The 17,626-nt window shown below is 41.7% G+C and overlaps 1 protein-coding gene across 1 annotated transcript in view; it reads left to right on the forward strand.

The window, feature by feature from the left end:
* The window catches only part of LOC139447246 (dedicator of cytokinesis protein 9-like), a 188,645-nt gene that overhangs the window by 68,018 nt on the left and 103,001 nt on the right, over positions 1–17,626 (forward strand). Inside the window, exons 4-15 of the mRNA XM_071228512.1 lie at positions 6,156–6,225; positions 6,748–6,846; positions 8,033–8,164; positions 8,972–9,137; positions 9,400–9,467; positions 9,747–9,830; positions 10,579–10,734; positions 12,075–12,290; positions 13,492–13,694; positions 14,434–14,541; positions 15,968–16,053; positions 16,775–16,962. Coding sequence (XP_071084613.1) covers positions 6,156–6,225; positions 6,748–6,846; positions 8,033–8,164; positions 8,972–9,137; positions 9,400–9,467; positions 9,747–9,830; positions 10,579–10,734; positions 12,075–12,290; positions 13,492–13,694; positions 14,434–14,541; positions 15,968–16,053; positions 16,775–16,962 — 1,576 coding nt within the window. The remainder of the gene's footprint in view (positions 1–6,155; positions 6,226–6,747; positions 6,847–8,032; positions 8,165–8,971; positions 9,138–9,399; positions 9,468–9,746; positions 9,831–10,578; positions 10,735–12,074; positions 12,291–13,491; positions 13,695–14,433; positions 14,542–15,967; positions 16,054–16,774; positions 16,963–17,626) is intronic.

Below are 17,626 nucleotides of genomic sequence, written 5' to 3' on the forward strand. Positions count from 1 at the left end.
TGTAAAACCTAGCAATGAAGATTACCTCAGGCCCTCCCTTGAAACAACAGGCCAATAATAAACACAACACACAAGAAAGTTATTTTGCTTCCAACTGACATTTTAAGAATGGAGACATGCCTCAATGTGAGTGCGTGAAGCTTTTGTTGTTCTGCTGCAGTAAGGCTCAGTACACACTGATAGTGCTGTCTAAGACTTGTTGGAGCCAGGCACTTAATATGGGGAAAACATCTGGTCTGATGAACCTTGCAATACAATAATCCACATTTTGGGGTACCGTATTTGACATACCGTATTCGACGTAATAAGCGCCCAGGGCGCTCTCATAATTAGAAACATGAGGCTCTTATTAGAATATTATTTCGGTGGAAAAAACAGTGCTGAAAAATAAATTTCGTGGTTTATGCTGACAGCCTGAAATGTTTATATGCGACATATATATTTTTCCAGAATTTAATTGCCTATTATTAAGGATGCATATGACACACGAGTGTGTATTATACGCGAATAAATAAGTCTTGTGTACATTGATCAATCCAAAGGGGTGCTAATTGGGATTGTTCACTAGCCAGTATATACGCAAATATCGCCATGGGCGCTTATTAGAGCGGGGCGCTTATTACGTCGAATACGGTAATAAGTGCCGAGGTCGCTCTCAAAATTAGAAATAGGGGGCTCTTATTAGAATATCATTTTGGTGAAAAACAACGGCGTCAATCTCATTATAATCAGATCTTAGTTTTTCGCTACCGCTAAACAAAGATCTGAGGACATCCCATTATGGGTCACGTAAGAACGACCTTTCGCAAACTTTGACCGATCAATGAAATGACTGACAAGAAATTGACATTAGCCAATCAGAAGGCAGCTTTCTCGATATTTATGAAACTAGTTTCAAACTGGCAACTACTCTTTGAAACATATTTTGACGTATTCGTGATTAAAAATGTTGAAACTGATAAAAAGAACATTCTGGAATGGCTTATTATAGATGGTCTATATTGTATGGATATAATCATAAAACCCGTAACTGTTGTTCGGAATACCCTCTGTTAAATATTTGAGGTTTCATGATTAGAAAACACATTCCGTCTGTCACTTTCATGATCTGGTATGCGACGCTCTGATTGGTTGGATTAAAGGTTGGTCTGACCTGACCCGTAATGGGATGTCCTCAGATCTTTGTTTAGTGATAGCGAAAACTAAGATCTGATGTTAATGAGATTGCAACAGAGTTAAAGATCGTAAAATTCGTGGTTTATGCTGACAGCCTGAAATGTTTATATACGACAGATATATTTTTCCAGAATATAATTTTTCCATAATTAAGGATGCATAAAACACACGTATTACACACGAATAAATAAGTCTTGTGTACATTGATCAATCAGAAGGGGTGCTTATTGGGATTGTTCACTAGCCAATATATTAGCAAATATCGCAGTGGGCGCTTATTACGTTGAATATGGTATGTCTAAGATCTTGGCACAATATTCGGCACAGACTAAAAATCTCCACTCTTATACTAATCATAGTCAATAACTCGGCATTACTCAGTCAATAAAAGATGACTTCATCACTGCTATGTTAATATAGGATGCTGGAGCACTCTTATTGGATATCTCAGCCTAGCTTCCTACCTTCACACACTGGGTATTCAGCACTCAGCCAGACATCACCTAACATCAGGGTTGGTGTGGAACCAATATCAAGTCAAGTCCATTTGCTGTCAATATTTTTATACAGTTCTCAATATATCTGGTTTGTAGATATGTATACACTTGATTTTAGTAGTGTTTCTGTAAGAAATTAACCATTTAGGAATAGATGTAGGGGATATCTAGTTATCGTTTGTTGTTCTTCATCATGCTTTGTGATTCTTATATACAGAGAGCTCTAGGAAATTTTACCCAAATCACGGGTCGTTTCAAAAATGTCAGTGGCAATTATCTGAAAAGGACGGGACACTATTCTCTTCATATCATGCCTAAAGGTGAAAAGAAAAGTACTCTATTTGTTTTGTCATACCCAATAGAGCAGGCCCATCTGAAAATATAATTGGTATCAATTGGTTTTTTTACAGTATTCGGCAAATGGAAATATCACAGTATAAATAGTATATGGCAGAGATTTAGGTGGAGAGTAGCTGGAGAGTTGTTAATGTGACATAAAGCTGTTATCATTGTTTGGCTGTGCATGTTGAGAGATCCTTGTCTGGAGAGTTAATTCGGAGGATCAGTGAGTGTATTTTGGTATCTCTGTTATTGTAGCTGCATAATACTATGGCCACCGCCTCCAGGGTCTAGTGGATAGAGGATCTGCCCGGAGAGCTGAGGGTTGGTGATTGGATCCAGGGTCCAACCAAAAGATGATAAAAGATGGTATTTGTTGTTTCCCTGCCTGGTGCTCGGAATTAAGGTAGGGAAACAACAAGTATCGTCTTTTAACGTCTTTTGGTCTGCCTAGTGCTCAGAATTAAGGGACCTGTGACGATTCCGGGGTAGAATAGGTCTTCAGCAACCTTTGCTTGCCGTAAAAGGTGACTATGCTTGTAAAAGGCGACTAACGGGATCGCGTGGTCAGGCTCGCTGACTTGGTTGAAGCATGTCATCGATCCCAATTGCGTGTATTGATGCTCATGATATTATTCACTGGATTGTCTGGTCCAGACTCGATTATTTACAGACCGCCGTCATATAGCTGGAATATTGCTGAGTGCGGCGTTAAACAACAAACCAACCAGGCAAATCAGAATTAAGGGGCTAAAACAAGGACTGGTGGGCTCATAGTCAGTGCACTGTGTCTGTCCAGGGTGTTCACGTTAGACTGCGGCATTGTATCTGAGTGGGATAGCACTGTAAAACCAGCAGCAATCTTGACTTGTACAAGCAGTTCCTGCATTGATCTAGAGTGCGACTAGAGTCGCTGTGTTCGCTCAATCAGTGTGGACAGTCCTGGGATATGATGGCTTCTCTGTGGCCATGTAACTGACCACTGTCTTGTATCGACCTGGGCGGAGGGTGAGATTGATCCTTGCCTTTATCTCCCTCCAAGGAGAAGTAGTAATAAGCAGCAGGATAAATCAATAAGTTACTGTGTGATGTAATTAACCCTGATGTTGAGGCTGTCCCTTCATATTGGTGTTGAGATGATCCCTTCATGTTGATGATGAGGTGGTCCCTTCATGTTGGTGGTGAGGTGGTCCCTTCATATTGGTGTTGAGATGGTCCCTTCATGTTGGTGTTGAGGTGGTCCCTTCATGTTGGTGTTGACATGGTCCCTTCATGTTGGTGTTGAGATGATCCCTTCATGCTGGTGTTGAGATGATCCCTTCATGCTGGTGTTGAGATGGTCCCTTCATGTTAGTGTTGAGATGATCCCTTCATGTTGGTGTTGAGATGGTCCCTTCATGTTGATGTTGAGGTGGTCCCTTCATGTTGGTGTTTAGGTGGTCCCTTCATGTTGGTGTTGAGATGGTCCCTTCATGTTGATGTTGAGGTGGTCCCTTCATGTTGGTGTTTAGGTGGTCCCTTCATGTTGGTGTTGAGATGGTCCCTTCATGTGGTGTTGATATGGTCCCTTTATGTTGGTGTTGATATGGTCCCTTCATGTAATTTATTTGTTTGTTTGTTTGTTGTTTAATGCCGCACTCAGCAATATTCCGTGTATATGATGGCGGTCAGTTCAATAATCGAGTCTGGACCAGACAATCCAGTGATTGACATGAACATCGATCCACGCTATTGAGATTGATGACATGCATCAACTAAGTCAGCGAATCTGACCATTCGATTCCGTTAGTCGCCTCTTACGACAAGCATAGTCGGCTTTTACGGCAAGCATGGGTTGCTGAAAACCTATTCTACCCCTGATCTTCACGGGTTCCCTTCATGTAATTGTTGAGATGGTTCCTTCATGTTGGCGTTGAGATGGTCCCTTCATGTTGGTGTTGAGATGGACCCTTCATGTTGGTGTTGAGATGGTCCCTTCATGTTGGCATTGAGATGGTCCTTTCATGTTGGCGTTGAGATGGTCCCTTCATGTTGGTGTTGAGATGGTCCCGTCATGTTGGCGTTGAGATGGTCCCTTCATGTGGCTTCAAGTACTTAGGAACCCACTTCAAATTTAGGACAAATTTATCGTGGCACTTTCACATAATTCGGAATTGCAGTGTTGTCTCTGATACAATAAAGCCTAGTTGTGGCTTATTAAAACAAATTATTCCATTTGCGGGTCCAGAATGAATTGGTTTTCATCAGAGAAATTGATCCATGGTTTATTGAATGTTCTGGTGATATCATGCAGTGAAGTCATCTGGTGATGTCACTTTCGGTTTCTCAGACAAGTAATAGTATTATGTCACTGCCTGCTTTTAACACTATTCCTAAATAGCTGATAGAGGTGTGTCCGGTATTTCAGTACTTTTGTAGTCTGTCCATTGCAAATTATTATCCCCATCTCAAATATTTTTTTGTCTGATTGTTTTAAAAACACACTGGCATATATTTACTGCCAATTCTTATTAAGAACTGTGAATTCATAGAATTCAATTTTGCAATCAAATTAAATGTAACGATGCACAACATCATGTCTAGAACACTTGGAACATGCCATTGGTGAGAAATACCACACCTTGGGATGTTGTTGGAATATCAGGTAGGAAACTAGACAGACTAGAGGGACGTAGTCATGGGAGATAACCAGTCACAACAGTTCACACCTCATCTCATGCTGTTCAGGGATATTTGGCTGGGAGTAGGAAAACACAGCCAGTTTTGCGAAAAAGGTCAACCATCTAAGTGTGTAGTTGAAAAAGGAATGAATGATATATATCTATGTTTTTCTAACAGATCATTATCACAAGTAAGCATTTGAAAGTTGGAAGGTTAGCAATGACATTATTTTTAAAATATTAGCGAGACAAGTTGCGACATTTGTAGGATATTTAAAAGATGTGGTTACAAGCTGCAGGTCATTTCATAAACTTGTATACATATATCATTGTTTATCGGGGAGTAAAAGTACATATATCATGTATAAAGGATCTATTTCAGTTTTGCATTTTCAAATATACCTCACTTGACTGTTTTGACAATACAGCAATATGATATTATCATAATTTAGATGAAAGCTTAAGTATCCCCCTATCAGTTAGTAACATGTCAGCAAATATCATATGATTCTGCAAAACAATATGTAAAAGGTTTATGTATAATGAATTCTGCAAGCATTTTCTGTAATGTCTATCATTAGATAAAGGTAAGCGGATGAAAGGAACTCACAGGTAATGTCCAGTCAGTTCCATCCATGGGTAGAAAGTATGAAATTCCATTCATGGCATTCATCTTGAGAAATGGCTAATGTCATCCATCTTGAGAAATGGCTAAAGTCATCCATCTTGAGAATTGACAAATGGCATTCATCTTGACAAATGACTGATGGTGTCTGTCTTCAGTAATGTTTGGTGGTGTCCATCTTGATTAATGACTGATGGTGCCCGTCTTGAGAAATTACTAATGGCATCCATCTTGAGATATGGCTGATGGTGTCCATCTTGAGAAATGACTGATTGTGTCCATCTTGAGAAATGACTGATTGTGTCCATCTTGAGAAATGACTGATTGTGTCCATCTTGAGAAATGACTGAATGTGTCCATCTTGAGAAATGACTGATGGTGTCCATCTTGATAAGTGACTGATGGTGTCCTTGTGAAATAACTGATGGTGTCCATCTTGAGAAATGACCTATGGCATCCATTTTGAGAAATGACTGATGGTGTCCATCTTGAGAAATAACTGATGGTGTCCATCTTGAGAAATGACTGATGGTGTCCATCTTGAGAAATGACTAGTGATGTCTGCCTTGAGAAATGACTGAAGGCATCCATCTTGAGAAATGACTATTGGCATCCATCTTGAGAAAGAACTGATAGTGACTGTCTTGAGTAATGAATAGTGGTGTCCATCTTGGGAAATGACTGGTGGTGTCCATCTTGGGAAAATGAAAAATGGTGTCCATCTTGAGATATGGCTGATGGTGTCCATCTTGGGAAATGACTAATGGCGTCCATCTTGGGAAATGACTGATGGTGTACATCGATAAATGGTGTCCATCACATTACTCTTTCACTCACTCCATTCTGTTTGGGTTACAGGGCCAAGAAAAATGCCAATCTTCAGGAACAACTATTCGAGATTGATGCAGAGATGGAAGAAAAAGATGACGTGAGTTGATGTTGCTTTTTTTTCCTCATATCATCATTATGTAATTGTACAACTGCAATTGGTGAGACTGAAAGTTTTGTGTTTCAATATTAATGTAACAGCAGGTTCAAACAAGCTTCCTAAGGGGATTCGGTTAGATCCCCAACAACATATGCTGGTCAAAAGTGGCGACTAAAGGATCAGGTGGTCCAGCTTAGTGACTTGGTTGATTGTGTCTCATTGTATCCCAAGGGCATGGATCTTTGTTCACAATATCAATCACCAATTTGTCTGGTCCAGTATCAATTTTTTTAACAGGCCCCTTTCATATAGCAGGAATATTGTGGAGTGTGGCATTAAACAATAAAAAAAGAACAAAAAACTAAGAATAAAGCTGTAATTTGAAAAGTATTGGTTTGATTAAATGTTCATAAAAATGTATTATCATGGTTCATCAATGTCTTCAAGGCTGTTACAAGTTAGATACCAGTGATTGAACGTGAAGGTTAAGATACAGCAAACTGACTGGAATTCTCCTTCCAGGACACTCTGTCACGGTCAATGTCCTCCACCATCACCAGGAAGGGCTGGCTGTACAAGGGGCCGGACTCCGGCAAGGACAACATCATCAGCTTCACCAGGGTACGTCTTTCGATGTTGTTACTACCCCAATACACCTCATGATGTTGTTACTACCACAATACACCTAACGATGTTGTAACTACCACGATACACCTCACGATGTTGTTACTACCACGATACACCTCACGATGTTGTTACTACCACAATACACCTAACGATGTTGTTACTACCATGACACACCTCGCAATGTTGTTACTACCACGATACACCTCACGATGTTGTTACGACCACGATACACCTCACGATGTTGTTACTACCATGATACACCTCACGATGTTGTTACTACCACGATACACCTCACGATGTTGTTACTACCACGATACACCTCACGATGTTGTTACTACCACGATACACCTCACGATGTTGTTACTACCACGATACACCTCACGATGTTGTTACTACCCCGATACACCTCACGATGTTGTTACTACCACGTTACACCACACGATGTTGTTACGACCACGATACACCTCACGATGTTGTTACTACCACAATACACCTCATGATGTTGTTACTATCATGATACTCCTCACGATGTTGTTACTACCACGATACACCTCACGATGTTGTTACTACCACGATACACCTCACGATGTTGTTACTACCACAGTACACCTCACGATGTTGTTACTGTCACGATACACCTCACGATGTTGTTACTACCAAGATACACCTCACCATGTTGTTACTGTCACGATACACCTCACGATGTTGTTACTACCGAGATACACCTCACGATGTTGTTCGTTTTCAGTCATTATTGCAGAACTTCATAAATTTTACATTTTGTATATTTTACAGAATTAAATATATGCTAGTTTCAATGAAATATCAGTCAATTTACTGTGAGTGATTTTGTGGTCTAGTGAATAGAGTGCAGAAGGTCGGTAGCTCGATCCCCAGCTGCATCAAAGGACGAAAAAAAGATGGTACTTTTTGTTACCCTGCCTGGTAATCGGTATTAACAAGGACTGGTTGGCTCAGAGTCAGTATACTCTGTCTCAGTGGGTTATCCATGTTAAACTCCAGCATGGTATCTCAGTGGGCTAGCACTATAAAACCAGACTAGTACAAGCAGCCATACACGTTCATGTATTTGCACGTCTCTATATATGTGCAGTATACACAATGTTAAAACTCCATTTCGCCTCACTTCACCTCACCTTGAGTGATTGTTTCATTGCAGCAGTTCAAGCGGCGCTTCTTCGTGTTGAAGCAGCAGACAGACTTCACCTACATCCTGGAGTTCTTCAAGGATGAGAAGAAGTCAGAGGTGAAGGGTGCCGTGTATCTCGATCTCGCTACTGATGTCATCAAGGTACACACTGCAAGCCACTGAGCGGCAATATGAAGTAGAAGTGTTGTAAATTAGACATCGGAATGTCTTCTTAACATTTTTAGGATATCACAGTCATGAGACTGACTTTAAAAAAGATAATTTAATGTGCACAACTTATGGACTAGTATGTACCATTTCTTTCTGATGATGCACACATTCCTTTTGACTTGTATATGTTTGAGTAAAGATAAAGCTTCAGTCAACTTCAGTGTATGCATGATATTATCGTTTGATACATGTACCTTAATAGTTTTTGCCAGAGCTGCGGTTAAACAATTCCCAATCAGACATTTTGTTCCCAACTCTTGAGATCTTTAGCGGGTACCCAGGTAGGGTCGGGTAATAGGGTGTCGAGTACCTGGGAGGTCAAACTGGACTCGTCCCAGCCCTATCTTGAGTAACTGACAGTAAAACCCCATTGTAATCCAGACTAGAGTAGGTACCCAGCACCTTATGCTGGTCATAAGCGGTAACGTAATGACGACAGCTGTGTCTTGGAAAATAGTGTGTATCATATTATGATCGGGTGGTCAGGTGACTTGATGCCGTGTCATCGTACCCCAACAGTATGGGTCGTTGCTCACAATATTAATCACTGAATTGTCTGGCCACCATCACATAACTGGAACGTTCAAACACACACGTGCTGTCAGAAAGAATATTTTGTTTCGAAGAAAAATTCAGGTTTCCACACAGAATATTAGATTATCAGCCCCTAGGAACATCCTTCTTATAAATCATGTGTCATGCTTTGGTGATTGAATCCAATCTACTGGACTTTTCCAGAACACAAAGAAAGGCAAGTTCTGTTTTGAGATCCGGATGAGTGAGGGGTCGTCATGTCTGTTCGCTGCCGACAGCGAGGTGGACATGGAGGAGTGGATTGTGACCTTGAACAAGGTCATCAGTGCGGCCGAGACGGCGTCCCAAGTGTCCAGGGACAGCATCAAAGGTGAGGATGGAGATGATCATGTTACCACAACAAACACCACAGATGCAACATTAATGGAACTTAATGCGAAAACTTTTTAAAATTTAGAATTTGAGTCAATGATGTGGTTATGGGGTACGTCTGCTTGCTGTAGGAAATGGATACAATGAATTCTGATGCTGATGGACTGTTCAAAGCAGCGTTAAACCCAACTCAATCATCTCAGTCAGATATTGATAATGATGGAATATTTTTGTCATATGTGGATTTTGTATCCTTCCAGAGGATCTTCCGGCCCCTGGTCGTGCTGAGAACTACAAGGAAAGCTCCATGAACCATCCAGTTGTAAAGGTGGGTATCGCCCTCGACAACATAACATTTGGCACCACCAGTGGGGTTCACCAATGAAGTATAAGTTTTTAAACTGATTCCTTTTGGAATTTCATCCCATATTTTGAAAATATGCTGTCTGTGATATTACAGAAATACTGTTGAAGTATATCACAGATTTACGAGAGATCATGTTAAAACTTTGTATGGGAGGAAAACACCATTTTGTGATTTGTTTGTCGGATTTTTTCTCAGTTTCAAACAGCAATATGCTCTAGGGGAGATGACTCTCTGTTGCAGTACTCGAGAGAATCAGACCTGTCGCTGTCCAGTGCCCGCCAGGAGGGTCGACAGAACCTCTTCCACGTCTACCCAGACATGAGGGTGAGTCCATGAGTTCCTTGTGTCAATAGTGGGGTGTGCAGGACATTTGAACATTGCAGACTGAAGGTTGATGGTTGTGTACAGATGTCAAGCTCTTACATTCCGGTACACAACACCAAAGGTCCATGGTTGTGTACAGATGTCAAGCTCTTACATTCCGGTACACAACACCAAAGGTCCATGGTTGTGTACAGATGTCAAGTTCTTACATTCCTGTTCACAAGACCAAAGGTCCCTGGTTGTGTACAGATGTCAAGTTCTTACATTCCTGTACACAAGACCAAAGGTCCATGGTTGTGTTCAGATGTCAAGTTCTTACATTCTGGTACACAAGACCAAAGGTCCATGGTTGTGTGCAGATGTCAAGTTCTTAAATTCCTGTACACAAGACCAAAGGTCCCTGGTTGTGTACAGATGTCAAGCTCTTACATTCCTGTACACAAGACCAAAGGCCCATGGTTGTGTACAGATGTCAAGTTCTTACATTCTGTTACACAAGAGCAAAGGTCCATTTGGTGTGCACAGATGTCAAGCTTTTGCAATCCTGTACACAAGACCAAAGGTCCATGGGTGTGTAGAGATGTCGAGCTCTTGCGATCATGTTCGTCACGTTTAAAGACACATGCACCAAATTTATCGGAACAAAATCATTAGTTAGTAAGACTTCTATTAAATTTGTTGAAATTGTGTCTCAATTCAGAAATGATATAGTTGTCAAAGTTTGAAAGAACAAGATTATTTCTTGCAGAGGACAAACTTTGAAGAGGAGGAGGTAGAAGAGGAGGACGAGATTGATGTGTTTCCGAAGCAGGATGCAGAAAGATTTCTCCTCCGCCTTGAAGAGTTCTCCCTGAAGCTGCAGGTCAACATGGCCGACGAGGGTCTGGGCAACAAACACTGTAATGTGAGTTGGTACACGGAGACTGTCGGGGAGCTCTGACTTGACAGATAGGTCTTACAGGGCAACGAACACTGTAATGTGAGTCTGTATACGGAGACTGTTGGGGAGCAGTGACTTGACAGATAAGTCTTACAGGGCAACAAACACTGTAATGTGAGTTGGTACACGGAGACTGTCGGGGAGCTCTGACCTGACAGATAGGTCTTACAGGGCAACAAACACTGTAATGTGAGTTGGTACACAGAGACTGTCGGGGAGCTCTGACCTGACAGATAGGTTTTACAGGGCTACAAACACTGTAATGTGAGTTGGTACACGGAGACTGTCGGGGAGCTCTGACTTGACAGATAGGTCTTACAGGGCAACAAACACTGTAATGTGAGTTGGTACACGGAGACTGTCGGGGAGCTCTGACTTGACAGATAGGTCTTACAGGGCAACAAACACTGTAATGTGAGTTGGTACACGGAGACTGTCGGGGAGCTCTGACCTGACAGATAGGTCTTACAGGGCAACAAACACTGTAATGTGAGTTGGTACACGGAGACTGTCGGGGAGCTCTGACCTGACAGATAGGTCTTACAGGTCAACAAACACTGTAATGTGAGTTGGTACACAGAGACTGTCGGGGAGCTCTGACTTGACAGATAGGTCTTACAGGGCAACAAACACTGTAATGTGAGTTGGTACACGGAGACTGTCGGGGAGCTCTGACCTAGCTGACAGGTCTTACAGAGCAACAAACACTGTGATATGAGTCGGCACACAGAGAGCTGTCCCCCATGGACTTTGTGGATGAATCTAAGGGACTTGTTACAGATGTTTAACTCAACAGTAAAAAGATTAATTGTGTTAATAGATGGTCAAAAAGAGATAATGGGAGGGAACAGAAATACCATGCATTTTCAGGAGGTCCCAATATATATATTGTTTATCTTCAAATTTCTCCCACAAATCTATAACAATCAAAATACAATGGTTGTAAGATGACAGTCACAGATTTCAGCTGTGGGCTATGTGCTTAAGGCGTTGTCTCATCACATGGCGAAGATCCAGGGTAGAAAAGGTCTTCAGCAACCCATGCTTGCCATAAAAGCCGAGTATGCTTGTTGTAAGAGGCGACTAACGGGATCGGGTGCTCAGACTCGCTGACTTGGTTGATGAATATCATCGTATCTCAATTGCGTGAATCAATGATCATCATAAAGTACTGGATTGTCTGGTCCAGACTGGATTATTCACTAACCAGTCATGAATGTAGTCTTGTAACAGCACAGTTCAAGTCCCATCAGATTACCTGTGTCACAAGTTACTGCAGTAATTATGTTTCCTTCTGTCTTCAGCCGGAACCCTTCTTCATCTCATTTGCCTTATACGATGCCAAGGAAGGCAAGAAGATTTCAGAAGATTTTGTGGTGGATCCCAATGAGCCTGAAATCAGTCGCATGATCCCGCCCGATGTCCTGCAGGCCTCGGACAAGCTGCACACAGTGGACGGGCTTGAGACGATGCCGGATCTGAATGGACTCAAAGAAGATTGGCTGCGACACAAGCGACAGGTACTCTTCATGGGCCGGGGAAACTCTTCTGAGCTCTACCAGAAAAACTTTGTTTGTTCTAGATCTGATGTATTACTTTTCAGGTGGAAAGTAATTTGGAGAATGCAATAATTTTTGAATTGATGTTAATTAATATTTTCAAATTTATTTTTTGTTTGTATCAAATTTTCATCGGCATCATGGTATGTAAATTATGTTATTGCATCAAACAAGTACAGTTTACGTTGATCAGTACCACCTGACAGTGAAGAAATATGAAATGGCGTTGTCCCTATTTTATTCATCACCAACAATATGAAAGGAGAGAAATTAATGGGATATTTGCTGTAAAAGGATGTTAAAAATACCTGCATCAGATGTTGTTCAGTTGTCTAGAAATTATCTATGGGTCCAGTGATTTTTCATTTGGACATGGCTCACATGTGCAAAGCTACATTAGCGACATCAGTGATATGTATTGGACTAGTCTAGCTGCCAAGATAACTCAGTGCAATTGGGCCCTGGGCATTTATTTTAAAAGGCAATCTTAGCGCTGTTTTAGAATATACAGTGACAATAATGGTAGCACTAAGATCATTTCGTAGAACGAGGCCTAGATCCTTGTGTTACCAAGCAAGTTATGTCATTGTTGTTATAGACATGTCATTTTTCAAAGAAGAAAAATTTACCATTGCCATCTTACATCATTTAGGGGGATGGGGGTGTTGCCTAGTTGTTGAATGTTGGCTCATCACACCTAGGTTTGATTCCACAAGTTAAATGTTTAAAGTCCATTCTTGATATGGCTGGAATAGTGCTGAAGGCGGTGTAGTACTCACTAGTGCTCACTCGCTGTCTTGTGCTGGGATTAATATTGTGCTATGTCCACACACCAGGGGCATGCTCAAAGCGCTGCACTATTATTAACCCGGCCAATGGATTAGTCTGCACTCAACCATCATTCTCTGCTCCCTAGGGAGTATACAACCCAGCGTTAGAAGGTTAACAACATTGCCTTCTCATACTACCGGGTACCCATGCACTGCTGGTTGAACAGAGGCACCTGTCAAACAAAGTCATTTGCCCAAGGAGACACCACATGCTACGAGTGCTATAGTGTGGGGCAGGACCGAAGCTCTAGAAACTCTCAAGCTGCCGAACACGGTCACCAATCAAAGATGTGTTGTTTCCCATGTGTATTCATGCCTCTGTGTCCTTGCAGGGTATCTTCACCGTGATCCGCCGGCACTCGGAGATTTACCTGGTGGCCAAGATAGAGAAGGTGCTACAAGGGGGAATCTCGCAGTGCGTGGAGCCATACATAAAATTAGCCGACCAGAAGATTGCAACGAAAGTCCATCGGCAGATGAAACAGCTGTGTAATCACATCGGACATTACCGAATGCCCTTCGCCTGGTCAGCAAGGTGAGATAGGACAAGAACAAAACCTTAATGAAGAATGTGTAGTCACCATCATAGGTGAAAGAGGCTGAGGCTCTTTGTCAGTCCTAAACAATATGAGGCCCAATAAACACTTTCTTTGTCTACAAATTCTATCATGTATATCAATTTGGCAGTTAATGATTACTTTAATTAAACAGACACAATATTTTTATTGTCAAGAACTAGGCAATGGGCACCAGACCATGGAATAGCTGATCTTATCAGATATGAAGAGAACTTTCATCAAGCAGTTTTGTGTAGTAAGCTTAATGGTATTCAAATGTAATATGCAAGTGTTCACCCACATCTGTGTGGAAACTTAAAGGTTTCAGGGTGTTGATAAATGCCCTTAGATGTTATCTAGTTTGCATGATCATTGCTTTGATAATCCATAGATATAGCTAAAACCTATTTGTGGAGGGTCACACACGGTATGAGTTGGAATCAGTGAGCTGAATGACGTCACTCCTGACCGTTGTGTTATGTATTAATCTGCCACTGCGGTCATGAGAGTAGACAAAATATGCATCGATTTGATGCTAAAATTGTGAGAATATCGGATGTGTAAGAAACAGATTACTGCACACAAGCCTATCAGATATACTGTTTATCTTACAACTGGTGGTGAGGTAAATGGTATCTTACAGCAACTCATGCAGTTATCTCTGTTTATAGCTGACTTTGGTTGAAACCGGATCCATTGTAATTTGTATGCTTGCAGACCAATCGGCACCACAGCATATGGGCACACAAACCTGCCCATCTACAGACAGGAGGGATCCAAGATGTCGGAGGAAGAAATAATCAAACAACTGCAGGACTTCAAAAAGTAAGAACCCATTCAGCAGTAGAAACTCACATTTTTGGTCCCCTAGTCCTTATAATGATAACATGTAGCAAAACTTTTAAAAATGGCAAATTTCTACGAGTCCTTATGATACCTTAACTATTGGGCAGTTTGGCAAGGACTACAGGACTAGTGACAATTTCTACCGCTGCCATCTATTTGTGAGTTAACGTTGTGGCAGAGTATTGTGACTAAGGGACAGTAGGGAAGTGGGTAGTGTGTTCACCTGGGTAAGAATAGATCCCCGGCACTCTGGCGCTTGTCATGGGAGACACTGTTGGGTGACCCGTGAAGATCCAGGGTAGAATAGGTCTTCAGCAACCCATTTGTGCCGTAAAAGGTGACTAGGCTTGTCGTAAGAGGCGACTAACGGGATCGGGAGGTCAGGCTCGCTGACTTGGTTGAAGCATGTCATGGATCGCAATTTCGTGGATCGATGCTCATGATATCAATCACTGGATTGGCTGGTCCAGAATTGATTATTTACAGACCCCCGTCATATAGCTGGAATATTGCTAGTACGGCGTAAAACATCAAACCAACCACTGTCGTGTGATGAGGCTATGTGACATGGTTGATTGAATGGCAGGGACTTTGCTCATGCTATGAACTAGGGCTAGGCCCACTTGCACAAAGCAATCGTAGCGCTAAGATGATTGTAACTCCCATACTTTAACATAGGCTTACGATAGTCTTAGCGCTAAGATCGCTTTGTGCAAGAGGGCCCTGAAGTTGACTGAAGCTTTATCTTTGTTCAAACATACATAAGTCAGAAGTCATTCATAGAAGAAATGTGAATATTAGTGACTTGTAGTGTAACCATGGAGTTTTAGATAATTTTTGTCATTAAACAATACATCACATACAAGCATGGGTCCAGGTAGTTCTGTGGGTACCTGGGTCCTTCTCAGTACCCACGCATCCGTGTCCCCAAGTTACTCGTCCCAGCTTCTGGTTTGCCTGTCCAAGACTATCATTTTCAAGCTGCTTTCATGCGGCTGTATAATTGCTACTTGTGGCTTTAACCCCCCTCACTCACTCAAACAATGATCCAAAATATGCTGATTTGGCATTTATCACTGTAAACATGGTAAATTTCCATTAACATTATTATTGCCGGTGTATTTCTCAAACATATTGCCACCCGATTATTATCAGAAAGAATATTGTTCATTTTGTTCCCATTGCAAGTTCTATAAAGTTGTTAAGATTATTATTCTATTTCACAAACATATTCTCCACCCAATTATTATCAGAAAGAATATTGTACACTCTGTTCCCGTTGCAAGTTCTATAAAGTTGTAAAGATTATTATCATATTTCACAAACATATTCTCCGCCCAATTATTATTAGAAAGAATAGTGTTTGGTTTATCCTGTTGTTTCTAATCAAATGTTGTGTTTGTAGACCAGAGAAACAGAGCAAGCTGCAGTGTATCCCAGGCGTGCTGAGGATCTGGTTCGAACATGTGCCCTGTAGTCAAGTCATCAACAGTAAGTGTTTGTCCTACACAGGGTTGCCCAGTCGTCTGAGGCTTCTTGGTTGTCTGAGGCTTCTTGGTTGTCTGAGGCTTCTTGGTCGTCTAAGGCTTCTTGGTCGTCTAAGGCTTCTTGGTCGTCTGAGCCTTCCTGGTCGTCTAAAGCTTCTTGGTCATCTAAGGCTTCTTGGTCGTCTGAGCCTTCCTGGTCGTCTAAAGCTTCTTGGCCGTCTAAGGCTTCTTGGTCGTCTCAGGCTTCTTGGTCGTCTAAGGCTTTCTCGCTGTGCTGTCCAGTGATTATGGGTCTATCTGATTATAATCCGATCTCCAATGTGCTAGGTCTGCTACGCCTGCATCACCGCGGGCTGTCCTCCAACATAAAGCTGACATGCTGTTCAAGGTGGCACAAAACCCACTTACTCACACACTCGATTTGTCCAACACAAGTATAGTATCAGCGTAAAAAATGAACAGGTGTGGCAGTTATACAGGGGTAGCCTAGTGGTCAAAGTGTTGGCTCAGCACGCTGAGGCCTAAGTTGGATGCTCGACCTGGGCACAATGTGTGAAGGCCATTGGGCCTGACCAGTTCCGGAAAAGCCTGAAGAAATCACTGTTATCTTGAACACTAGACAAAACGACAGGCTTGAGGGATAGTGTCCATTTCTATCCAATCTAGGTATATACTGTTCAGCGTTTAACACAACTCACTCACTCACTCACTGTTGACTTTCACAGATGTGCTGACCCCCTCTCTAGTGCCTGTACACCCCTTCCCAAACCCCCCGGCTCAGATGCCAGCTATAGAGGTGCAGGAGTTCGTGCCGGACAAGGCCCCCCTGTACACATCCTACGACTACTACCTGAACCATCTGTACGTCTACCCCCTTGCTCTCAAGTACGACAGCCAGAAGACATTCACCAAGGTAGGCCCCTTGATTCACATGGCAGAGTTGTGGCCCTTAGGCATTCCAGGATCCTATGACATACTCTTGTAGGTTCAATGCAGGAAACATCTTGGACCTGCATCAACTGCATCCTCCTACATTAAGCTGTGATATGGTAAATCTGTGGCTTCAGTTATAAATAAACATTTTAATCTGTACAGAATTGACCGTATGAATTACCATACATACCACTCCATTTTTGATAGGGATATTTCTTATGTTTCCATGATGCACAAAATATATTCTCATAATATGTCAAGTGTGTATTTAAATAGGGTGACATGTCTGATTTTCCCTATCAAAAGCTGTGTAGTATATTATGATATTAAGTTTCATTAGAAATAATCTAATGGATGATCTGACCTTTCAATGAGATATTATTTCTTACATTTCCTAAGCGCACAGTGACATATCAATTAGTTTCTAGTCCATACAACATGAGGGGTGCTAAAATTAAGTAAACAATCTGGTCTTCAGTATGTAAGGGTCACAACTACAATCGGATTGCACAGTGAAATGTGGTAGACATGTGAACTAGTGAAACTAGTAATCCAATATGGATTCCTCCCAATGCTGGCTGAGATTACCTGTGGGATTTAGATGACCCAAGTGACAACTCGCATTTGAAGAGAGTTCGGACATA

This window comes from Haliotis cracherodii, unplaced genomic scaffold (genome assembly GCF_022045235.1).
Source record: "Haliotis cracherodii isolate W230 unplaced genomic scaffold, xgHalCrac1.p SCAF_7, whole genome shotgun sequence".
In the NCBI taxonomy this organism is placed as follows: domain Eukaryota; kingdom Metazoa; phylum Mollusca; class Gastropoda; order Lepetellida; family Haliotidae; genus Haliotis; species Haliotis cracherodii.